Below are 26,568 nucleotides of genomic sequence, written 5' to 3' on the forward strand. Positions count from 1 at the left end.
TTCTTAAATATCTCTATTAAATATAAATACCTATTTTTAGTGTATCTTCTATTATTCACAGAACAAATTATTTAATAGGTTATTATTGTATTATTTCTATTTAGTTATCTGCTAAGTTAATTTTAGTTCAGAAACAACACACCCTTTGTTTCCTCCCTTCAGACCCAACTTTGTCTGGTTTTTTTTTTTTTCTGTTTAAATGCAACAAGGTATTTGTAAAATAACTGATTGCAGAAAACAAACAAAAAATCCTATCAAAACTCAAAAAAACCCAAACCCATAAAATTTTAAATTGAGGTGACATTCATGTCCAGCTGGAGTATAAACAAGCATTGCTCCAACTTGAGACTAGTACCCTTAAAAAAAAACACCTTTGAGCCATCAATGATGTCAACACATTCTGATATAATATGCACTAGGGTGAATTACACTCAAGAAAGCTCAGAGACCTTGCTAACAGAAGAGATTGTGCTTTTATTTTAGAAAAGGGAGACAAAATGGGAGCTGTGCCTAACAGAAAAAGTGGTTAAGGTTGATTTAAATGTAGTTAATAGAAGTATTCCAATAAAGACCAGAAGCAAGACTTGACATTCCTGCTTCAATTCTAATACATAATAGTAAACTAATGAGTGAAGACAAATTAAAACAGATCTTGTATATTTTAACTGTAGTTAGAGTAACAATTCCAACTTTTTTTTGCAAGTCTGAGGATATCTACACCCCAGGAATGAACAGAAGTGTTGAAATTAAGTAGCACCAGCCTTGTAGAGCATGGAAATAGAGAGCACAGCACTTCCTCCCCAACCTAAAATCCATCTGAATATTGTAAAATGCAGCACTCCAAGCTTAGGGAAATCAAACAACTGTTTGACAGGCAGGCCCAATTCAAGCGCTACATTTTGCCCAAAGCTCACACTCTCATGGCCCCAGCTCCTGAGCATCACAGTCCAACCCCTTTCCCTGGACAAGAGGCCTTCAAGCAGCTCTTCCCTGGGTTGCACAGAATTCCCTCTCTTGACTGGGAAGCTTCACATGCTACCCGCAAACATATGTGCAAATCAACTTTAAAGCCATTATTGTTTCCTTCTACTTAAAAATTGTACAAGACCTGGAAAACCATCAGAACAGTAATAAACCCTAACACCACTTTCCTTCCCAGATGCCCTCATCTACTGATGCACTGTTGTTGTTAAAATCATGCAGAATCTTTGTAGTGGAAATGGTTTAAACTTCCAGCTCTCAATAGAGGTATGATTTGGCTAAATTTTCAACCTGTTATTTGAGATAGCTGCAGAGATCCCTGAATATTGATACTTCCACCAAGTCTTACACTTTTGCAGCCCCTGACAATCTTGGGAAACTTCCTTTGGGTTATCCTACCTTATTGAGACAGGAGGAATACCTTTCTTTCTTTAGCAACAGGGAAATGAAAGAAGGAAAGAAAAACCTGAAACTGGAGGGGGAAAAAATAAAAAAATGATCCGGCAACAATTAGAGAGACAACCTAAACATCATTCACCACTTGTTATACAATGATTCCTACTAACATCTAACATCTTCTGTAAAGTTTAACACCTTCTCCACATACTGTTTGCTACTAACCACAATCACTATTTTATCTACTTTTCAATACTTTTTCAATACTTGAGCAAGTATTAAGCCTTTATACTAAGTTCCCAAAAAAAAAAAAAAAAAAAAAATCCTCTGAAGTCATTGAAAGTGTACTTGTTTATACTATGGGGGAAGGTGCCCCATTTCTCAAGTCATTTTCACCTGAAGTATTTCAGGAGGCAAATAGACATAGAGGAAAGGTATTAGGAACTGCAGAGTACATACAACAACCTAGAATAATACTGTTCCTACAATGTTTTGTGGAGACAACTTTCCATAAACACAACAGTACTTAAATCTTAAATATAAGGCAAATGGACACTGGAGGCCACTAAGAAACTCACTTGTGTATTCCTCTTAAGGGAGTAAAAGTTCAATCTCATTTAAGTGCTATAAAAGTAATCCTAACACTTGATACTGTTAAGAATTACATTTTAAAAAATGTTCTGTTATCTATGCTTGTTTGTCTAACAATCTGTTTACAGAATTTACATTTTTATGCTGAAAGTAATTTTTAAAAAGATTTATTTCCAGAGAGACAGTATTTAACTACAAGTCTTAGTAGAGTTCATTGAGCTGGTGCTTCAACAGAGCTATAATCTGTTACTTAGTGTAGCAGCCACTGTTTTTATAATCCTTGAAACAGTAAAATTCCCAAAGCAGATTTGCCAGGAAGATGTAAACAAGTAATTTCCCAAGACTTATTGGCAACAAACAAAGTGATCCCTAGTCTAGGTTTTAATTTTCTGTGCCAAATTTAAGTTTTGGAAACTGTGGAATCTACTTCCCAATTAATACTCTGGAGCAGTTTGGAAACTTGTCTCTGAGGAAGAGTCAACATCTATTTCCAATGCAGACTCCTCAGGTTTTGTGAGGAAATTAGGATAGGACTTTAAGTCTGACTGCTCGTGGATATCAGCAGAAGCGTTTTTCATAGTTGAGTGCATAAAGCATGAAGATTCCCAGAGCCAGCTCTCAATGTGTGCAGCAGAGTGAGGCATTTTAAGGTGGCAGTATGAGGAACGAAACTCCACAGTAGATGGGACAGTTTGGCATTTTCTTAGTGATGCATAATTGTCTTTCCTGTTTAAAAAGAAGGAAGGAAAATTGGAAAGTTTAAAAATAAGGAAGGAAAATTATTAGTGTTTCAATGGCATTTTTGTCATGTTTACAAGTAGCAAATACAGTTGTTCACCTTCCCAAAGGCCATCTCTGCATTCCGCTTTACAATCAGTTTGTTATCACCAACCTGAACAACTGGAACAGAACTTGGCTACACTCTAAACCAGCACCTGAATCACCAGGTTAGCCTTTACCAATCTGAGACACAGGAAACCGAAGTTTTATCCAAGAATCCCCTATTTTTTTTAAGTTTCCTCTTCTCTCTTGCAGTGCTTTTGGGGAAAAAAAACAAAACAAAAACAACCCCAAACAACAAAATCCCAACATGCCATGATACCTCTCACAAATAAAAATACCTCAACTTGCCATCCACAGACACTTAAACAGTGTTTAAGCTGATTTTCCACAAAAAGAAAAACAGTGTGTTTAATCATGATGCAATGACCAAAGAACCCCTCTTAGAAGTTATTTCTGAGACAAATTTGTGATTCTGTGTCTTCCCAAAGCCTGTCTCAGATGATGAGACTCACAATTGGTAAGTCTGGAATATGAGAAACTGCTAAATAACGGTAAAAGCAGGAAGGTGACGAACCCCAAATTAATTGTAAAAAGGAATCAGAAGTATCATTAAGAAAAGAAAGAAGAAAAGACACTTCATTACATGTGGTGTCAAATAACTGAAGAGAGGATAGTAGGATGAATAGCAAATATATACCAAGAACTACATTTTTGCTCAGAGAGATGCCTCAAAAGCCAATTAGTGATATTCAAGAAAAGGCCTTAAATCATTTCAGCAAGAGAGAATTTCTAAAACTGCATCATTTGCATGCAGCAGCACTCCACTTTACCTGGCTGCACAGAACAGCTTGCTTTTAGCCTGGGCATAAACTGTGGCAGCAATCCGGAAAAGCTGTTCCTGCATCCATCGAACGTCAGCAGGCATGTCAGGAAACCAGTTCACCAACCTGCAGGCAAAACCAAAACACAGCTTTTGTAAGCAAGAGCTTTAATCAGAGTTGTATTTTTACACACCCTTTCCCACATCCAAAACAGCTTTTTTCTCCCCAAATCAACTCCCCTAACCAGGGTGTCCATTTCTTCCCAACCTCCCTGAATTCCCATCTAGCCCTCTCATCTCTCTTCTATAAGCTATGAAAAGGGGCAGCACAAATCACTGCATCTCTGAGTGGTTGACCAGTGTGTGCATTCCACACCCAGTGACCAGCATAGGGATCCTGCAAAATATTCCTGTCTCCAAGACCTTTGTGGTAGGAACTTTCTGCTCAGTTTAAAGCAAGGTGGAAGAGGAAGGAAAAATAAAAGAAAAGCACAATGGAAGAACAAAGAGAAGGCAAAACAAGAACAATGTCCCAAATATACTTTTTTTCCTTGTGGTACCTTTAACAGGAGTCAGCTACATCAGAGTGGGATAAGGAGGAAAACCCCACCCAGGAATCTAGGGAAACTTGCTTCTTCCCCATCCAACAAAATGGCACAGAAGTGCTACACTCAGCAGCACATAAACAAAATACTTCACTGGAGTTGTATATGGTTTGATTGCCAGAATTGATTTTTCAAGATTTTCTAAAGATAGTCATGACATCCTCTGCTCAAGGACTGGAATTCCCTTAAACAAGCACAAAGCTTATGATTCATGGTGCATTCATTGAGCATAACTTCTTGACAAGAATTGAAACTTACGAAATTAAGCCCTGTTTCAAGAGCATAACTTTCAGTCAACCTAAACAGAACTGGTAAGAGACTTTATGTGGTGAGTGAACAGTGGATTTCACTCCTGATTTCAGAAAGAAGCATAAGAAGGATGTGGAGAGAGTTCAGATACCCCTGCAGAATATAGCAATGAAGAACGTACTCCTGGAAAGCACAACTAAAGGTGCTTCTTTTGAGCAATTATAAGATAGCTATTAGTAAAATAAGTGTGTTATTTAAGAATCTCCTAATATGTTTATCCAGCTTTGGATTAGATAGGCTTTAGGAGGATGCATCACGTAGGTAGAAATAATGGGTCTTTTGACAGTTACCACTTGAATTGTAGAGTCCCAGAATGCCAACGCTGAATAAGCTCTCAATGAGTACATTTCCAAGATGATGATAATTCCAGAAGAGTTCTTTACAAGTTCCTTACCGTAAAGCAACCGAGTAAGCGGACTCCACTGGGAGTGTGTATGGCAGCATCAGGTAGGATATCACCCGCATGGGGAAGAGTTTAGAGAACTGAGCATAGAATCCATTCTGTTCTTTACAAGCTTCCTGCAGAGCTTAAGAATAAATATTAGGGAAAAGATGTTACACTGTCTGAAAACAGTTTTGATCATTTTCTCAGAGTTTTATAATATCCAGTCAACATTATCAAGTGTTACTGAATAAGGCTCAGTTAGAAAACGAATGAATTCATCTCAAGGCACTCTTACCACAAACTTTCTCTATGATATTTTAAAATATGGGAACACAGACTCATGCCACAGGGACAATACACATTATCCAGAACTTCTAAGCAATAGATCTAAGAATTAATGTGGAAAAAAACCCCAAAAAACCAAAATTTGCCACTCAGATTTACAGTAAGCAGACTGAAGCATGCACCTTTACGAAGTCTGGGAGGTAGACTCTCAAATATGCTCTTCTCCAAAGGCCATGAATTTTGCTTTAGCTGGTCATTTAAGCTGGTCATTTTCAAAGTTTCCACTCTGTTACTTTCTGTCAATTTTCTTCTCTTCACATGGTCAACATGTTGTTGTGCAGCCTCATGAGGGATTCTTTTCGTGTAGGACAAGTGGATATAAATTGAGTCATTCAGAATACCTGAAAGAGTCAAGAGCTTTCACTTAGCTTTGATCCACAAGACTCCTGAGTACCTGACAGCATCTGAGGTCTGTGTGTCTGAACAAAGACCTGTCCTGAGGGAACGTCATCTTCTACCCCACATCAAATGCACCTGGCTCTTAGGATCCCACAAATGTTTAACCACTGTGATGGCTCTTCTGAAGGTTTAGGTCTTACTTTAAAACAGGTTCTAAAGAAAAGGAAAAAAGTGAACAATTAAGTGAAACTGCCCTGGAAACATACAGTCATTTACCAAAGTTGTTTTCCTGCAAGAAAGTAAAGGATTTAAAGGAGAGGAAGAAAACTGATTTAATATGTATTTGAAAGAATACCTAAAACACATCAGATACATGAAAAATTTGACATGGCAGGTATCACAAGAATACTTTGAGGTATTACTACAACAGGGTTGAAAAGGGAAAGTAACTAGGTTACAATATTTTTTTCAGTTGTATCCAAAGTACAGATCCAAATCAACATGGACTGCATTGCAAAACTGGTGCCAATTAAGAAATAGCACAATAACTACCTTAGAAACAAGCACTAGATCATAAGTACAAAGAGAAAAATACAAGAAGTGTATTTACACTTGGTGTCCAGAAAATCATTATAAAATTACATATGAAAAAAGACTAGAATCTATACCTGCATACAACACTGTAGAAGTAAGGCCCGGCGTTCGGAAGATAGCAGAATGTAACGGAAAGATGGTAACCCCCCCCCCCCCTTTAGTATGGTAATGACCCCTGCAATTAGCCAATAGCACTTAGCTGTGATGAAAGCAGATGGGAGTAGCACAGTGAACCTAGGTTATAAAATGTCAAATTCTCCAGCAATAAAGGCCATTTCGCCATCCATCACATTGGTGTCTGTGGGCAATGGACCGAGTGGCCAGGGGAGGCCACCGTGCTGTTCCTTGAACCAGGGTGTTTGCCTTGCTTAAAAGACAACATTAGGTGCCGAAAACCCGGGAAGAAGTGGGATTCAAACCCAGAAAGCGAGGATTACCTGGAAAACGGGAGCAGCGGTCAGGACAGCTGGACTAGTCCTGGCGAGGGAGACGTCCCTGCGACCAGAAGGAAGATGGAAGCCCTGATAAAGGTTGGATTGCAATTAAATTGTAAACCTAATTCTTTTACTCTTGCTATTGCATGGCTTTTGTATATTGGGGTCATAAATCAGCTAGTAAAGTTTACCCACCCTAAGGTGAGGGACAGATGTACTAAAACCCTTGCCAAAGAGACCTGGAGGGCGGCAAAAAACTGTTTGTTGGCCACCCCGAAATTTGGGGTCAGAGCGGCCACTCAGATTTCACAGCTCCCAGATGAGAGCGGATCGGCTGAGCCGAAGGGGACATAAGAGGGCGATACGTCCCCTCAATCCCTGAATCCTTATCTGCTCTCAGAGAAACAACAGAGAGCAGAAGATTTTTGAAGAAAGTTAAAAGAAAAAGCCAGGGGTGCCATGGGAAAAGCCCGGGGGGAACCACTGCCCCAAGATGTACCCCAAGATGGCACTGAGCAAAAAGACAGAGAGCGGGAAAGGAATGTCCTTAGTGAGAACAAAGAACAAACACTGGCTTTGAGAGATGAACATAGTCGGGGGGATGGGAGAGAAAAGGAATGTGAAGAAGAAAGAGAAACTGAAGTGAAGGAGATAAGATGCGGGGGAAGTAGTCAGAGGGAGAAGGAATGGAATGTGAGGGAGGGGGAAAGGAGAGGAGGGTGGAGCAGAGGGAGGAACAGAGAGTGGAGTGAAAGGCGGAGTAAAAGGTGGAGTGAAAGGCAGCGTGAAGGGTGGGGTGAAAGGTGGGGTGAAGGGCGGAGTGAAAGGTGGGGTGAAAGGCGGAGTGAAGGGCAGGGAGAGCCAGGAGGGAGGGAACAGCCTGCCCACAAGGGTGGTAGGTGGGGCTGGAGTGCAACAAAAAGGTACGGGAAACAAGAAATGGCCAGCCAGTCAAGTTCCAACTCTGACAGAGATACTAGCAAAGACAAATGGTCGGAGGCTGAGTCCTTAGAAGAGGAAGCAACAAAGATAAACAAAAATACCCCCCTCCACATTAAAAAAGAACTGAGAGAGGATACCCCTCTCACAGACTGGGGAGAAATAAAAGCAACATGTGCCAGCTGGGTCCCTTCAGCTGCATTAGCGTTCCCAGTCCAGGTAACAGAGGGGAGACAGAGGATCCACTCACCAATAAATCCTAAACTGCAAGGCTCCAGCCTGCACCAGGTGATAAGCACAGACGAGCCAATGATTACCCTATGCCTATCAGTTTATAACTTCAGTGTTTCTAACGATTTTTGTGTGCAAGTTGTGATTGTTCCCAGGGTCCTGTACCACCTGGTGAGGAGTTGAGCCTGCAAGCAGAGAGACTCACCTGACTTCAGAAAAGAGAACTGGTGACAAGTGTAACCATAGCAATGCTGCTCGGCTTGGGAGCGACCGGTGCAGCCACTGGTGTTTCCGCTCTGGTAACCCAGAGTCAGAGTCTCTCTCAGCTACAGATGATTGAAGATCTACAGAGAATTGAGAAATCCATATCCTTTCTAGAAAAGTCAGTCTCCTCACTCTCTGAAGTTGTTTTGCAGAACAGGTGAGGTCTCGACCTTCTGTTCATGCAGCAAGGAGGCCTCTGCATCGCCCTGAAAGAGGAGTGCTGCTTCTACGCAGACCACACTGGAGTAGTGAGAGACACCATGGCAGAGCTACGAGACAGGCTGTCTCAACGGAAGGCGGAGAGAGAGGTCCAGCAAAGCTGGTTCCAATCTTGGTTCAACCAATCTCTGTGGCTGACCACCCTGGTGTCTACCCTGACTGGGCCAGTTGTGATTATCTTACTTGTGTTAATCTTTGGACTGTGTATTTTAAATAAGCTTGTGTCCTTTGTTAAGAGCCGACTAGAAAGAGTTAACATTCTGTTTATAGAAAGGCAACAGATGCTCTAAAAATACACTTAGTCACCGCATATGCCTTATGCTTACTAATGAAAAACTGCAGTATCTATTTTATAAGTTTTTAGCCTTTCAGTTAAGTATAGTGTACCCTATATTTTACTCAAGTTTATAATATCTACTTTTAAAACTTTTTATAATATAGATAAGTTAGACAAAATGTTTAGAGATAGATATATAGAAAATAACGTTAGAACTTTTTAAGACTAATACACCTTATATTCTAGCAAATTTGATTATGCATAAAGAGGGGGGAATATGTAGAAGTAAGGCCCAGCGCTCGGAAGATAGCGGAATGTAATGGAAAGATGGTAAACCCCCCCCCCCTTTAGTATGGTAATGACCCCTGCAATTAGCCAATAGCACCTAGCTGCGATGAAAGCAGATGGGAGTAGCACAGTGAACCTAGGTTATAAAATGTCAAATTCTCCAGCAATAAAGGCCATTTCGCCATCCATCACATTGGTGTCTGTGGGCAATGGACCGAGTGGCCAGGGGAGGCCACCGAGCTGTTCCTTGAACCAGGGTGTTTGCCTTGCTTAAAAGACAACACAACACAAGCTATATCCTACTTGCAAGTACTAGTAAAAGACAAATATCAAAAGAATATACAGTGAATTTAGCAAAGAAAAGTATTTGAAGTGGAGGGGGAGAATTAATTCCTACAGCTGAAATAGTAAGAAAGGTGATGCATAATGAATGACCCTGGAAAGGTTATAATTATCACTCATTAAGCTTGAAACAAAACAACCCTGTGACAGAATAAAAACAAAGTTGCTCACAGGATTAGCAGTGTGAAAAGGAGGACAATAGTGCAATACAGAGAGAACATGGAACAGAGAGACCAAGGAAAAACTGCAAGAAATGTCAGATACTAGTGTCAGATGGAATCCTGCATACAGCAAACCTGTGGGTGCAGGGCAGCAACAGAACCCAGTTTAGCACAGACAGCCACAAACCAGAGGTTCTTTGTAGAGCTTGTGCTTTTAATCACAAAAAAGCTACAATGCAAGACTCTCTTATTAAATAATAATACTTAATAATAACATTATAGAAAATCAAGCTCTTAAGCAGAACTGTGAGTTTCTTCAGTGAATTGTTTCAAGACAACTTGAATATTCAGTAACAAGGCATCAGCAGAGTACATCAATGACTGCATTACATCCTGCAGCTGGTACTATCTGTAACAGTGCAAAAGTCCCGTTTCCATTCCCATTCCTCTGATCTGACCCAGGACCACTTTGCTTCTTCATCCAAAAACTACACGTCCGAGGCACATTTAACACATATTAATCATATCAAGTTACTGTTTTCAACTTGTTTGTCTCAAAGATTGTAGAACAGTAATATTTATCAATATAAAACATGCTATTAGAATTCTAGGAGTAGGGTTGAACTCATTCTTCTTCCTAAACTTATCTGGGTGTCAACAACTGCTCCATTGTAAATTGTCATCTTCCAAAGTCTTTTCTCACACAGAGAGTTTGTCTGTGACTGAGTTTTTATTGGTGTTAGCCACTTCTAGACTACTAGAAAATCACTTGGATGACAGCAGAGAGGAGGCAATAAAAGATACAGGTTTCAGAGGAGTGGAAAGCAGTAGCCTATTCTCATCCTGCACAATTAAGACAAAGTCAAGTAATAATATGATTTGCCTAGACCTGGAATTCTTTGGAAATTTCACTTAACATTTACTTCACACAGATTTGACAAAACTCCAAAAGTTCAATTTTTGTGTGGCACAGTTCACCTCAGGTGAACAACAACCATGGCATTTCTACAAGAATGAAACTATCATGATCCCTCCAAAATTCTCAAAGACCAACCCCCTTCTTAGCTACACAAAACCTCCTCACCATTTTTGTTTGTTTTGATCTGGGGGTTTTTTGTTTGTTTTTTAAACTCAGGTTAAGACCATATAATCAATAATTATCTAAAAGTTTAACATACCATTCTCCTTCAAGAATTTAAGAGCATCCAAATATCCCTGCTCACAGATCTCTCCAAGTACCTGCAAATATAGAGTAAATGAGTCAGACAAAAAAGAGTTTCAACTTCAGATCAACAGTTTGCAGAATGAAAATCCACTTTCATCCACTTTCCACTCTTGTAAGAAAAAAGCCACCTTAATAATTCCTGGAATTCAACAGATTCACGTTAATATGGTTAGTGATGATGAATACATGATCATGTACATCAACTTATCTTTCATTTATTACACATGCACTGAATGATGGCTTTCAAACAGTTTGGAAGATTGTCTCCTCCTGTTTCCTTGATTAGCTCATCAGGAGCTGCTTGCAGCAATGAAACAGTGTTTAAAGTATGCCAATTCCCTTCCTTCCCTCCCAATGCTTATCACTTTACAAAGCTTTGCAAAAATCAGTGCAATTCTTATGCTCAGGCTCAGATTTATCTTCCCTATGAAAGTATGTTTTACCAGATGCAACACCAGCTCACCTACACAGAGGTTAAAAAAAACCCAAAAAACCCCTGCATAATTAGAATTAAAGACTTGTCTTGAAGTGATCAAAAAGCACTCAGTTAAAATATATCTGTAGCAGTCAGAAAATTTGCTCCTTTGCTGTACTATACCCCAAGCCAATTGAAAAGGTCTGCTTTTATTTATTTTTTCCAATTCTACAACAGCAATTCAAGAACATTCCCTCTTCAGATCTGCAATCTAGACTGAGCAAAGTCTAAAGGCAACTTGCCTGTGCCAAGTACTAATTAAGACCTTTACAAAACCAGGAAGCTTTAGAACTTCCAATTTCTTAGCAGGTAAGCAGGAAAGGACTACAAATTGACAGTAGTTAATTTCTCAGTGTTGGTATTATGACAGAAACCTGTGATGATTCCCAAATAAATACTGAAAGTCAATAGCAGGATAAGCATTTTTAGTCCAAGAGAGACTAAAATTGAGGAGGACACAGACAAACATGAAAAAATAGAAATAAGATACACCACCAGAGAAGTTTGTGTGACTAGATGAAATGCTAAAACAGTGCAACTTTCTGCAAAAGCTTTCATGTGGAGAGATGAAGCAAAGGAAGGCAGGGGCTGACCTTGGGTTCAGGTGGAAAGAGCGCTTGTGTTAAGCGATAAAGGTTGCCCAGGCTGAACTGAATGCTGGTGTTGGTCACATTCATCTCATGGAAGTTAGCTGACTTCCCCTTGGGACAGATGTCACACTCCCCAGCAAAAGGGGACACTGTGATGGTGTTCTTACACTCATAGTGAGGCAAGTTGTCACTGATTCCTCCATCCACGTAGCGCTACCAAAAGGAACAGAAACAACACATCTCAAGGGCTGACAATGTCTGACCAGCAGAGTCCCCCACACAAGAATGCAACACTACTTAAGGCAGTAACTTAAGCCTTGTGTTCCCAAGCTAAACATTCTGAGTGAGTAGAGAACATGATCTGTTCTCTAACGCCAATAAACATTTCTACCTATAGTTCCATAGACAGTGCAAGCATATTCCATTTGGGATTTTTCTGATAATAATAAGATATCATGATAAGATAATAATCCTACATAACATGCAGAGAAAAGCAGCTCCACGGTTCCAAGTTCAAGTTCCAATATAGTAAGCTATTCTAACTTAAAAGTACTCTTCATAATTAGAATTTGATAGAAGAGAGTCAAAAAAGAGATCTGGACATAAGGAAAGTGTGAGTAAAAATGGACAGTGCTTCAGGAACTTTTCCAAGTCACAGACATCTACTGTTCTTTGTGTGCAAGTTCCAGGTTATGCTTTTGTCTCCCTCCTACTGAATCACCCATTTCTGTATTTTAGTGCATCACCACCTCAGGCATTTTAAGATCCAAGCCCCAAAGTGCTCTGTCTTGGGGTAACTACTGCCTAGTGCAACAGCTGCAGTGGATACAGACAGCCCCTCCACAACTCACAGCACCCAGCTCTCCAGTGGGCCACAGGGAACTGGTTTGTTCCACAACACCAGCTTTGCTGCTTCAGAGGCTGCTTTTTCCTTCTTCCTAAAAGGGCAGCAAACCCAAACTGTAGCTCCTTGTCAAACATAAATGTAACAGAGCAGTGATTTGAGCAGGAGCAATGTGGATTATCAGTTTCAGCTGCCCTGATACTCAGGCCCTAACCATTATTAGGAAGCACATTAGGAATTAGGAAGAGGGCAGCTCATGACCTGTCAGCTTCCCAGGATACCCTCTGGACCCAGCAGCACGCAGCTCCTGCCAAACTTTAGGTGTGTAATGCAATCACTAAAGTACAAGTAAAATCTCCAAGTCCTTTGTGACACAAATAAAATACAACAGGTCTGGAAGAGACCTCATGAAATTATTAAAAGGTGAAAGTACATATCTGAGTCACTGTTTTACTGATCTAAATGATTTTCATGATTTGGTGTATCTGCTCAGCTCTTTCTCCAAGTCATTTTTTAAATCTAAAACCACTGCTGTGTTTGAAAGGAGTAAAAAAGCCAAACAAAAGCCATCACACCCAAAAGCTTTTGGACTGACAGATACACCTTTTAAATGTTATCCTTAAGCCTTTGTTATACAGTATACAGGCAGGAATGCCAAGCAGTCAACAGCAAGATGCCACAAAGTTTACATTTTTGACATTCTATTGTGCTTAAGCCTACAGGAATCACGCCAAGCATAGTAACTGTGGTATTCTTACCAAGTTACATTCAAAAATGCCTCCTAAGCATTAAAATAATATCAAAATCATTGTAAAGATTAATAGAATAGAATGATGCCTTCCTTTCCTCAAAATATGGCCAAATAAAGCATCATTTGTATGTTTGTGTACTCTGAAGCCCTTTAAAATAACATTGTGGTCTTGTGACAAGAACTGAACTGCCACATTAGCCTGAATCCACTGAAACCTTGGATTCAGTCCAACAGCCTGTTTCCATAACACCTTTAATCTGGAAGAGTTTAAAGAGACATACAAGGTTTAGAAGTACAGATAAAGAAAATCCCTATAAAGTTCTAATCACTTTTGCTTAAATTTCAGCATGAAGGAAAAAAAATACATTTCACGTGTATTCTTGACCTTTTAATACTTGCAAATTGCCTTGAGAACAGGGTGTAATCACTGTTAAAGACGTTTAAAGTTTTCTTTCTTCTTTCCCTTCTCCTTGTGCAAAAAGCACCACAGTTGGAAGGGATGCAAATTCAAGTGAATAAAACACGGTAACAAAAAGCCACCGATGTCACTGCCTTGATTTGAAATGCAGATCTGCTTCCAGACCTGTAATTATAACACCTACAACAAACCATGCCAACTTCCTGCAGTTTTTGTCTCTTTAAGGGTGGATTTCAGAGAGCCCAGTACAGCCATGAAGTATTAAGAGGCTTTGTAACCAGCAGTTCCTGGGAAGCAATAGAACATACGAATAGGCTGATATTTTACCTCTAAAAAGTAAGCTTTCTTACACTGCATACAAATGACAAAAGGCATTAAAAAGCTTTGTTTGCATCTAACTGAACCCAGGACTTTAATCCAGTTGTAAGGCAGATCTTCCTACAGCCAGAACACAAAGATATACAATAATATATATAACAAGATTTTTTTTTAACAATTATAGATGACTCTTCCTGTAAATTTGTGCAGGTGAAAGAGCATCACTTCCCTCAATAAATATTTACCCATAGGTTACATACTCATTATCTTATCATATCTTTTTCTTTTATTAATGAATTTCAGGGGACAGAGGAGGAACAGAGAGACAATATATGTGTGTTAAGATACACATAGTATCTTCCACATATTCAGTGTTCCTTAATTTTTTTGGAACGTTGTTATAGCTACAGTACTAGAAACTATGATGAAGGTATTTATTTTACAGTAGGATAACAAAAAATCCCACAAGCATTCTTAGTATTTTCAGAATAGAACTATTTTCAGAACTTAACAATAGAGACTTACCACACCTCTAAACGATGGTGGAATGAGGCCACAATAAATAGGGACAAATGAACTACAGATTAAAGCCTATAAGAAAACGAGACCATAAAAAATAAATGTTAATTGTTCCATTACTGACATAAACACTTCTCCTTATAAAATAAATTCTTATTCACTAAGGCTGTAGTTTCATTAGATCCATTGGACTTTAAAGGCATTTATCCTTTTTTATGACTGATCCCTTGCACCTCCTCCCTAAAACACTTCACAGAAACATTGACTGGGAAAACCAGTACGTGAATCTGGTGTATAAAAGCTTGAATTCCTCTTTTTTTAAGCGTTTTTTTGAAGAGTTTAAAGTTACACTGTCAGAGTAACAATACCTGAAGTGCTTAAAGCAGAAATCTAACAGTATATGTTAACGGTACCTAGGATTATAGAAATTTCTAAAAGTTGCCAAAAAGAAACATACCTGTATAACTTCTTCTTTAGAGTTAAAATTAGATATCAAGGCATTTTTTCCATCTGATACTCTGGTTAGTGAAATACACAGTCTGCCCGATGACAACTGGTGCGTGTTTTCTGGAAGATTTCTCATCAGCCCATCTCTTATTATCTTTATCACATTAAAGGAAGGATGAAGAGGACCAAGGTTTCGCTTTCTAGCTTCTTTGGCTAATGCCAGAACATCTGCACAAGCCTGAGCTGGAAAGAAAACGCATTGCATTTAACAGCAGAACCACAACCCACGCTTGGATTGATAAAGCATATCTAGAGCTCCAACTTATCTCTCTTATTGCTAGAATGAAAATGCAAGAGCTTTTTAACCGATTAAGTAACTGTCCAACGTGTTAAGGAGTTTAGGAGGTTTCTGAGAGAAAAAAACTCACCTAAAATGTTCAAAAAGATCTGCTGGTAAAGATTAAAGCTAGTTAAGATTAAAGCTATGTCATTAAGATGTAGATTCTAAGTGTAAAATACCCATATGAGATACTTGCATTAGGAATTACTCATTCCAGAAATGCATTTTTTGCAAAAAAGATGAACCAAAGTTAAGGTTTCAGGGCACCATTTCTCCTCATTGATACATAAAGACACTAAAGGGAGCATGAGGTGTGATCTAGTAGGAATGCCTGGAGGGAAGTTTTGAAAGCAATGGGAAAGGAATGTGGAGGAGATCCATAATACACCACACAGATCTCCACCTAAATAGGTGCATTTTTACAGCAGCAGACACAATAATCTTATTTATTTTATTAATCTCTATTAATCCTATTTAATCTCCAATTAAATCTATGTTTGGGAACTTCAAACCACTACAGAAGACAGGACTGCTCCTGAAGAACACTAAAATCCTTTCAACATTTTGTTACAGGATGAAGAACAGCTCATCCACCTGCAATGTTTTTGAACTTCGAATGTCACATTTCTCCAGGGCACACTTTGAGGAAATTGCTTGTTTGTTAGACGAGAGGGGAGGAAAGGTCAAAGTAACACCTTATCAATCTGAGTGATAGGCTACAAGGTCTTCTAAAAATATTTTCAGAACTTACATACTTGAACTTACTAGAACAGCTAAAATTCAATTTATCAGGTTACACGTGAGCACTGCACTGGCATCAACTCTGCCTAAGCCTTTGAGCTCAGATTAATTTCCAAAACTATTACCTTTCTACAATGTTATTCCCCAGCTCAATTAGTAATAACTAAACATTTATCATTCTCAACCAAGAGTCTATGTCCAAAAGAGCATCTCTAAAAAATCTGAGGTTATTGGACACACACTATCTTTACCACTTCAATTCTTTCATTCCATCCTCATAGAGGGAAATTTTGGGCCACAAATCCACAGACACCAGTAGCCTGACACCACCACCCACCCCAGACAACAGCAAACAATTTAGACACAGCTCACTGCTCATGGTCAAATATATGTTTATCTTAGTAAACACATTTTACAGGCAAATAAAAAAATTGCGCAAGTCACATTCTGACAAGTGACAAAGTTACTTCCAAAAGCAGAATCAGGCAGTTCTAGAAGTTCTAATTTTTCCTGCATCCAGATACTCATTACCAACTCCCTTTTTTTTAATTTAGCAGTGCTCAGTCTTCTAAACTTTCTAAAAATAGATGTGTTGCAGGAGTCTGAGATACTGAACTACCAGAACTCTGGCCAGGAAGAGCAGTCTTGGAGCATATGCAATAATTACCTTTCCCAAAAGAAATACAATTTTGACAGTTTATGCACCAAGCAAGTCATTTGCCTGCTTTAAAATACAAACCAACAGCAAACAAATACATGCAATTTGATTTAACAGTTACCCATCGCCTCCACATACAAGAATTTCTATGCTCGAAGTAGTTTATAGGAAAAAAAAATAAAAAGCTGACATATTTTATTTATTGTTACCTATTTTAAACCCAGGAAGGGCTCCAAATGAAGGGAAAAAAAACCCAAAAAAAGTTCTAAGAGTATGTGATATTAAAACATTGAAAATTTACATAGCTTTTTGTTATTAATTCAACAGACTTCAAAGTAGTCCAACTTATCCTCCTTCTCCTTTCCTTTCCCAACAGGACTAAAATGCAGTTACCTCTTAGGCTGGTGTATTCCAAAACGGGAACTTCTCCAAAAGGGACTAAGGGCTAGAGCTTAAGTCAAACTGGGATTTTAGGCAGTTCTTGGTCCATCTGTTTTAGCTTTGAAACCCAGAAAAGCTAAAGAAATTAATCTTCCTAATAAATTCAAACTGTTCCTTGTTATAGTTCTGCATTCCTATTTTTAATTGTTTGTTAACTATTCATTTGTTTCACAGAGTAAAACCCGAGACATTTGCCCCTAAAACTTGACATTTATATTTGCAGCCTCCACTAAACCTGCTCTCTTTAAGTGCCTCACTGGAATGGATGACCACCAAAATACCAGATCTCCAGGACATCCAAGGAGTGCAACTTTAACATTCCAGTTTGGAACAGCCTGGAATGCACTTCATCCTCAAAACAATACTCATGGCTAAGCTCCCCAACCTCCCCCAGATTTAATGACAGAAACCTCTTTGTCAGTCTACAAAAGTACACTTTTCTTCCCCATTCAATGGCTAATGATCATATTTATCCACACTTGATGTTCAACAGACTCCCCCCCTATCCAGCAGGTAATCTGAATCAAAGAGAAAACCCTTCACCTAAAACATCTGGCTACAAGGCTGCAAGAAATGGAATATGCTCTTCAATTACAGCCACAACCCCGCTCACAGATTTGCACACCCTGTTTTGCGTGCACCAACACACAGACCAGTTCAGGGCAGGGTCCTGGGAAGCCCCAAACATCTCCAAGTGTGGAAATCCCACAACGTCTCTGAGAACCTGCTCTATTATTTTACCACTCTCATAGCAACTGTCTTTTCCTTACACCTCATCTGAATTTACCAGGTTCCAGCTTGTGCCTGCTGCCTCTCATCCTTCCGCTCACTTCTGGGAAAAGCTGGGCTCTGTCTACCCACAGTAAAATGCAACTGTGTTAAAAAACATGGGACTTGCTAACACCTCCAACTGCAGGAATGACAAATACTGCACATTTAAGTATATCAGAGTAAGAGAGGCATACCATACAAACTCACAAAATACATCCTGTCATTGTAAAACAGTGTTTCTTTAGAGCTTATTTACCATCCTCTGCTTTCACACAAACTCACAAAATACCACAGACAGAAATTCAGAGAACTGGCATGGGAATACCTTATTAGTTTCGTCAATTTACAGCAATTCACAGTTTTTAGAATATGGGTGGTTTTGAATTGTCTTTCAACATTCCCAAGGGATGCCTTTTGTTTTTCCCAGTAGAAACACACTTGCCCATGGAATCTGCTACCTTGGACAGTGACCACACGCACAGTCTATTAGAGAAAATCAAAAAAACTCAGTTGGCATATGAGATTGGTAATAACTGGGAAAGGCATTAGTTTGAATTCTACAATTATTAAATAATAATACTTAATTATAAAAGTGCTAAGTCATTTAAAAGCTGTTATTAACTCATACTACCAAATAAACAATATACATTTTCTGGGCTTAAGAGTGCTTCAAATATTTAAGACAGCTTCCTTTGCAAATAATTTACAATGACTTAAGACTTAAAATTGGGTATGTTCTAAAAATACCAGCTATTGGGGAAAAATATGATTTGTTTTAAAAGCTGATGGCAGGCTCACGATAACTCAAGTGTGTCACGTTTGGATATTACAGCAAACTTAAATTAAGTAGTATATGTTTACTGCTAAAGCTTTGACGAAATTAATCTTATGTACTAGAGCTCAGGGGCTAAAGCAGCAGGGACAAGCATTGCTTTCCTGTACTTATAGAGAACTTCTGCTTGTTTTAGTCAGTGGATTTCTTGCTCAGAAATTTAAAAGCAAAACCAACAAACCTTTCCAAATTCAAAACAGGTGCTCATTGTTCTCCACCTCCTTTAAGAGGAAATCTGAGTTTATAAAATCCTCTAGTTCTAAACCAGTCAAGGGTGCTGCTAGCAAAAACAATCGATGTGAAGTCATGAACTAGTGGATTTCTTTAGTATAAAGAGTAAACCACTTTCAGATTTCCAGATATTCCATACAGTCTTTTAAACTACAATCAAATCCCTATCCTAAACACCTTGATATTTTGATAGCTTTTATCGAGCTTACTTCATTAGAAAAATGTATATTTGTGAACCCTAAATAGGTAAAAGGTGTATTTTTCCTACTGCTAGAAAATAAGTGTGTATTTCACAAAGCACACTACATTTAGTTTCAAATTAACATCCAGCACAAACACAAGATTACCTCTATTATTCAAACGACAATTAAAATCAGTGATTCTAATCAATCCACTGTTTCTGATCATACACCTAAGCAACCTTTGCAACATTCACTGCGCTCAGACTAGAGGAAAAGCACGTTAAAGCTAACCCTGACCTTAACTCTCTTAGCCGTACCCCAGAAAGGAGAAGCTTTGGAGGAAGCCGGATAAAGCTACCCGGCACTTAACGTGCAAAGAGATGCTCTATTTCCCAACGACGCGCAAACACTTTGTTTACAGCTGATGACAGGGCTGCCTGACTCGCTCTGGAGAGTGTTAGTGCTCGGCTGCCTCCCACTCTCCCAGGTAATTCCTGGACTTTGGACTGCGGCGGTGAGAGCAGCCCCCCAGAGGGACACGCACGGGAGAAACTCCGACCCCTCGGCTACTCAAGTGTGGGAATCGGATAGAGCATCGCCAACACCATTCCCTGCGCCAAGGGCCCCGTTCGGATTTAATTCCACCCACGGGCACACGTTTTAGGGGTGAAGAGAAACACAGAATCGAAGGCAGCCCGTCCCGGCCCGAGGGACCCCGTGGTCCAAACGCTGCCCGGGGCCGCGCCCACCCTCACGCGCCGCACCGGGCCCTGCCCGCCGCACCTGCCCCTTCCCTGGGGCTCGCCCCGCCGCCCGCCTGGCCCCGCTCCCCCCGGCCCCGCCGCTGACCCAGAGAGCCGCCCCCGACGAGGACGGCGCCGGCGAGCGCCCCGGCGGAGGCGCCGTAGATGTGCCGCGCGTCGCGGATGACGTGCGGGGCGCGCTCCTGCAGGCAGGTGGCGGCGCCGATGTGGTAGACACCCAGGAAGCCGCAGCCGGCGAAGGACACGCTCCAGCCACTCTCGCGGTCCAGCATGGTGGCCGGCGGGACGCGCGCTGAGGCCAGCGAGGACAGGAGCGCTCCGCCGGCGCTGGCCGCTATCCGGCGACTGTGCGCGCTCAGCGGGGCCGGCCTGCGTGTTACACGGCGGCCGCGCCCCCGCCGCCGGCCGCGCCGCAGCCAATCCCACGCCGCCTCTCGGTGGCACAAGCCGTCCCAGCCAACCAGAGAGCACATGCAAATAAGGCCCCGCCTCCTCGTCCCCCGCCCTGAGCACGGCGCGCCCCCGCGGATGCGGTCCGCGCCCCGAGCCGCCCGTCGTTCGTTCCCCTCGGTTCCCTTGGGCCCTTCGGATCACTCGGAGCCCTTGCCTCGGGCAGCCGCCGCCGGCCCCCCAGCTCCCCTGTCTCTGAATTCCCGCCCCGAGCGAAGCGATCCGGAGGGAAGCGGCCCACCCTCCGCGCTTCCAAAGCCGCACGGCGAGCGGTGGGGTCCGGGGTCACCGAGGCACATGGGGACTGGGATCCCTGAGGCACAGTGCGGTCCGGGTCGGTGAGCTGGGGTGCCGGCAGCCGGCCGGGCGGATCGCGCCCTGTGATCCGCAGGTAGGAAAGGAGGGGATCCGGCATCTGCCAGGCGCGGAGGGCAGCGGGAGGAGGCACCGCTCCCCCGGCCTATGCGGGCCGTGGGAGGTGCGGGCTTAGCAATCACCCCGATTATCCACGGCTCAGAGGAATCCACTGCGCCAGCGTGTGCAAGCATTCATACTGCATGAGCTTCTCCGTTTAATACTCCTGAAACTTACAGAAATTCGTGATGATAACAACACTAGGCTAATAACGGGAAGATGATAGAATAATCATTTTAAATGCATCTGAACACATCTGGGTAGGGCTTAGCTCCCTGTAAAAGAGGCAGGTTTCCTTTTTTAAGAGCTGTCATTTATATGTGACTCTGTCACCACAAATCCCTGAGCTCCCATTAGGCTCACCCTGCAATGCTGGTAGCGACTGAGTAGCTCAGAAGTGAATTCACAACAGTTACCTTGCCCAGCAGGGAGCTTCCCAAAACTCGACTATGAAAATAAATCAGAGAATAGCATGTCTGAAATCCTCCAGTATTTAATTGCCTCACTCAGGACTGCAGAAATCTGCTTTAGCTACCTGCATGCAACATTGTATCATAACAATGGGATGTTATCTCAGGAAGAGTCCAAGAGGAATTAATGCTTTCCAAATACACCTAGGAGTACACCTTATGTTTTAAGACCTTTTTTTTTATAGAAAGCACTGCCATGAAGAGAGCAGAATTCAAGCTCTTTTTCAATCTGAGTGGACTTGAAGCTGTAATTCTGCTTCTAAGTGAGCAGCAAAAGCACTGGGCCATATTTCCAGTTTTCCCACTTCTAAGTTAGCTCTGTAGCCACTTTTGTCTTGCTGGGCCATACAGCTTCATTCATTCACCATTTCAATGAGCAGAGCAGGGAGTATCCTAATCCAAATCCTGCCTGTCTTTAAAGTGCTCCATATTATTTAGGGAAAAAGAAAGCGTGAGATTGAACCCCCTTCAGTTCACAGGGAAGGTAGAATCTGAAAAGAGAGATGAAACTACATCTCACACTTCCTATGAGACTCCTCATTCATTAAAAATGTGATTGTGACTCCTGTAACTTTTCCATTTTCTTCTAAAGGAAAGACCCAGCTGTGCTGTATTTTGTATTTCAAAATGAGAGCTTCATGTGTGCTCTCACGCTATTTACTTAGATCTTATGTATCGGAGAGTATCGTTTCTTAATCCATGTTTTGGAAAACGGACACCAAGGTGTTCAGAGAAGGACATTTCTGGACATCTACAGATATCTGACAGAGCCAATTAAATGGCAGGCAAGCAGGGGATTTTCGGAACATTATCACATTAATAGATTTTTCTGGACTAAGTTCAGTTTTGCTGGTAGATATCAACTCTGTTTGAAAATGTTTTTTAGTCCCTAAACTGTCACTAGAAGGCTGTTCCGAACCACATTTCCCAAACAGTCAGGAGGAGTCTTATTTCTCCTGTAAAATGGCCAGTTCATAACTATCTGCTCCTCTGCTTTGGGTCCTTTGACATTAGTATCTTCTGTATAATTCTGACAATGGTAAGGATGCTGAGTTTTATTCCCTTCATTCTCCATTCCGTGACACTCAGGGAGCTGAGCTCCTCTGGCTTTCTCTCATGACACAGGTACTACAAATGCTCCCCAACCAGTAAAGCAACTGGTCCTTCCTCTAGAGATGGGGCTTCTCTAGAGCTCTACACAGTCCTTGCTAGGGAAGCTGAATCACAGATTCTGATTACTTCTACTGTAATGAACTGGCAAATCCAGGTCCTTCCTTATCTCAATTTACATCAATATTTTTAAATGTATTGCAATTCCCCCAGTACACAATACCAAATTTATTTCCAACACTGGTGTCCCACATATGCCCAGCCTTGTTCAGTATCTGTGTCTTCTTGGGCTGCTTCTAACAGATAGTGTGATTTCTCCACTGCATCATCTCTAGTTTAGCATATAACATCCTGAAAAAAAAAAAAAAAGAAAAAAAAAACAGAAAGGCAACCAACAAAAATATTTAAGCTGAGGTGCATGACAGGATGGATCCCATCTAAGAAAGGTGATAAAACCTTGTCAAAAGTACTGCTAACCCTACTGCAATTGTACAAGATGCAGTTTCAAGATTTATATCAAGTTTTTGATCAAGTTTATAGTTTATATCAAGTATTGTTGACAAGTATCAAGTCCTGGTCTTATCAAGTATCACTTCATGTACTATATGCTGCAATCTGTGTTGCAGACACATCTTAAATCTTTTACTGAATCAAGGCCATAATAACTTTCCCATAATTCCAAGAATATGAAGTAAGGCCTGAAATAACTCCTGAGGAAAATCAAATATATTTCAGTGGTGTTATAACCTACCACGAAACTTGCACGTAGCTTGCAAACTTCTGTAAGCAGACACTGACCCAACCCAATGTCTGGCACATAAACTCAACAGATACACCTTCTGTTTGTCATTTAATCACCCTTCATCCTTTCCATTTAGCAGCTATGTTAATTATGATACAGGCAGGCCACTTTCCTAAAATGTGGACTAAATAAAATCTTTCATGCAAAAAGAGAGAAACTGATAGTGCACTTGTAAGGTGCCTTTAACTCCTTAGAAGAAAGGTACCATTTAGCTACCTGCAGGTAGCTTAAGGCACATCATTTATAGGAAAAGGAACCACATAGGATGGAGAAGCAGCAGGAGGTGGCAAGCAGTCACTGGACAGGTGACAAATTATCAGGTCTGAGATCTTGGCTAGCTGTGTAAATCTGACAACAATTTCTGTCATCAGACAGAGAAAGAAGTCCAAGAAATCAAGCCCTGGTTGGAAATAGCAAATGTTTTTTATGATTTTTTTTTCTTATTTTTACTTTCAGGGATTCATTAATAAAGCATTTCAAAAGAGATTGATGTATCACAATAGCCTTTTTCATGGGGGAAGTGTACAGTAATGAAACTGTCCCAGTATCACTCAGCAAGTCTAGTTTCAAAGTTGGAGGGGAAGTCTGATTTACTGAGTACTAAGCCAGATCTACAGCCTAGAACTTCTCCAGAAGGATAACAAAGTACCTGCTAGAATTTCTGGAGCCCAGGATGCTTGCCAGTGCAGTCTGTCATGTGTGTGTGTCCTTGTCAAGAGACCTTGTCAAGTGATCATCTACCTAATCTAAAAATATCAAAGCCTCATCTCTGCCTAACACTTTTCTGGGAATGCTCTGCTGTGAAAATTTTCTGCAGAAACACAAAGCATTTGTTGGCAAAGTTTAAGTGCCTTTGGTGAGCAATGCAGCCTTGGTTCATGATAGAAAGCCTTATTCTCCTCTGCCAAAAAGCAAAACCAAAGGATTGCTTTACACTCCCTTTGAGATCTCTTATGTGGGATACTGCAAGTTTACTCCTCTTGTTTCAGTGCATGCAGGGGAGAAAGAATATGAGATATGCCTTTTTATTCAGGTAACTGCTGTTTATGCTCCTCTGAAGATGCTACCTTGTCACAAAAATTATAATCAATAACAGATACTAATTCTACTTCTTTTATGGGATCATCCCACCAGGGCTGGATAAAATAAGATAAATTCTACTAGATCAATGGCCAGGAGACTGTTAAACAGCTTTTCCTCTTTAAAATGCATGAGGAACCACAGGGCAGGAATGGAGAAGTGTTGAGTTAAGAGGGAGGCAAGCTGAGGAAAAATACAGACCATAACCTGGACAAGGAAGTCATTACATTCCTGGTGCCAAGGCCCCACATGCACACTCACCACTGGCAGGGCTGTACACTGGGAAGCAGAGACGAAGAAGGGACATTGAAATTGTCCTGCCAAGTTAAGTTTCAGTGGTTTTTAGTCCATTTGCAGCATCAACTGAAATCCCTTCACTACACTCTATTGTAAACCTCACAGAGAAACTACACTTGGCACAAGCATCCTTCCTGTTCCATTATTGGCTTCCAGGTCTGTTCAAACCATATGGAACAGCAAAGACTCAGGCACTTGGTGGGGATTTTTTTCTCTTTGCGTGTTTTGTGGCCCATTAAGCTTGCAAAGGTCTCAGATTAACTACTCTCAGGTTACCTTGGCAAGAGATTGTTTATATGAAAGCTGCTGAGCTGTTTTTCCCTTGGGCCTGATCTTCTAACATCTGAGTATGGATTTGGGAGTTCAGGTTCTGGTGACTATTTCTAGGTCATAATTTTTGTGTATAGTAAAGCTGAAGAAACTTGAGAGTATGAGCTCAAAAATTGGTTTGTACATGTCTGATAGGGTAGATGGTGACAGTTTGAGCAGTTTTAGTGCAGATTCCAAACTTCACAGCATAACCCTTTGAACTAAGCCAAGAGTTTTCTTCTCTGACTTGCAGTTGTGACTGTGGACTAACAGACTCTGAGCAAAGGGAAATCAGCTGTGAAGATCTGTTTGAAAAGGACAGTACAAAATCTAAAACCAGATAGATAAAGCAACCTCTGGTATTTTCCAGAGGTTTCTGCCATGATCTTTTCCAAAGGACAAGAAAATCAAAAATCAAGCATCCATTTCACATACCTTTTGCTAGGAACCCACGCTAAGTCATTCAGTAGGGGCAGAGCCCTGTGCTCTCTGTGGCTGAAGCATGGGAATTGTAGAGGTAGCTTTTGAAAAAATCTCTTTACAGGTCTTCTTTCAAGCTGTATGCTCCTACAAAACGAGGATCTTCATTTTGGAAACTGTATTGTACTTTCTCTGATTGCTTTGTGTTTAGTACTTAGTGTAATACTACCTGGCTTGTAGTTTACTTGCACAAACCATTTTGTGACTATTGCTGAACCTTAAAATATAGGGGAGGTTCTCAGATCTAGGTGCACCCAATGCCCTAAAAATTCTAGCCGTTGAAATGCAAATTCTACTGCCAGCCCTTTCTTCCTCTAGGTGATGTGGGAGGGAGAAACACAGTAAAGCAAATTTAGAAATGATAATCCAAAGGATGTGTTAACTAAAAAAAAAACATACAGAGCACATTTGCCTTTGGCCAACTTGTTTGCAATCAGGTCTTTCTCAAGAGCATGCTGTGACAGTGGGCAGAGAAGAGCACCATACAAAGGGCACATGTTGAGTGTCACTGGCCAGAGTCTGCTTAATTACAGTGCATGTAACATGCTCACTAATCATCAAGAGCTTCCACCTCATGCTAAAGGACTGACAACAATGACTGAGTGCTGGCACTTACTGTAAACTTACTCTGTTAACTTATTGGAAAAAGCCTCCAGCACTCAGCACATTTTCATATCTGAGGGTGGCTGGAAACCAGTGTAACTGGTTCACATAGGAGAAACAAAGAATTTTAATATCTTGAATTCCTTGGTGTGAGCTATGTTTGTCCTTCTCAAAGCCAAACAGAAAAATCCTGAGAATTAAAATTTGCTTCTTAGGTCTGATATCAAAAGCCATTGCCTGTAGTCTTCATCATTTCAAAACTCTTGCATGAAACAAATAGCGTAGAACTATTTCACATGAACGTAGTCCAAATACCATTGCAGAGGAACATGGCCCATTTTTTAAAAAAGATTTTCACTGTATTTTTATTTCATAACTTTGTGGACTGGTATGCATGTCACAACAGTTTCTTACAAAAGATCCAATGCAGCTTTATACATCCTGCTAATGAGATACAGCAATGACCATGCCCAGTGCTGACTTGCAAACTTTTTTTTATTAATTACTTTTGGCCTTGACCTAAGAAAGTACTTCAAACCTGTAATTGCTGTGAAGACTAGATGTTTGTTTTCCCAACTCTAAGACAATAATATTTAGGGAATTATTCTAGATATAGATATGTACATAAGGAATACTTTCTCTGGCAGAATATTTCCCAAGAGTTGTGGTGCATTTGAATCTTGTCTTGTGCACAGTGACCCAT

The 26,568-nt window shown here is 40.7% G+C and overlaps 1 protein-coding gene across 1 annotated transcript; it reads right to left on the minus strand.

Moving 5' to 3' along the window:
* Positions 1-454: 454 nt before the first annotated feature.
* Positions 455-20,122, minus strand: LOC131573600 (patatin-like phospholipase domain-containing protein 2). Its single transcript, XM_058827700.1, has 9 exons — positions 19,936-20,122; positions 14,901-15,133; positions 14,450-14,515; positions 11,597-11,806; positions 10,482-10,542; positions 5,338-5,556; positions 4,880-5,012; positions 3,582-3,698; positions 455-2,694 (listed from the first exon to the last, which is right to left on the minus strand). The coding sequence occupies exons 1-9, from the start codon at positions 20,120-20,122 to the stop codon at positions 2,403-2,405; spliced, it is 1,518 nt and encodes a 505-aa protein (XP_058683683.1). The 3' UTR covers positions 455-2,402.
* Positions 20,123-26,568: the final 6,446 nt, after the last annotated feature.

The sequence above is a fragment of the Poecile atricapillus genome, chromosome Z, assembly GCF_030490865.1.
Source record: "Poecile atricapillus isolate bPoeAtr1 chromosome Z, bPoeAtr1.hap1, whole genome shotgun sequence".
NCBI lineage: Eukaryota > Metazoa > Chordata > Aves > Passeriformes > Paridae > Poecile > Poecile atricapillus.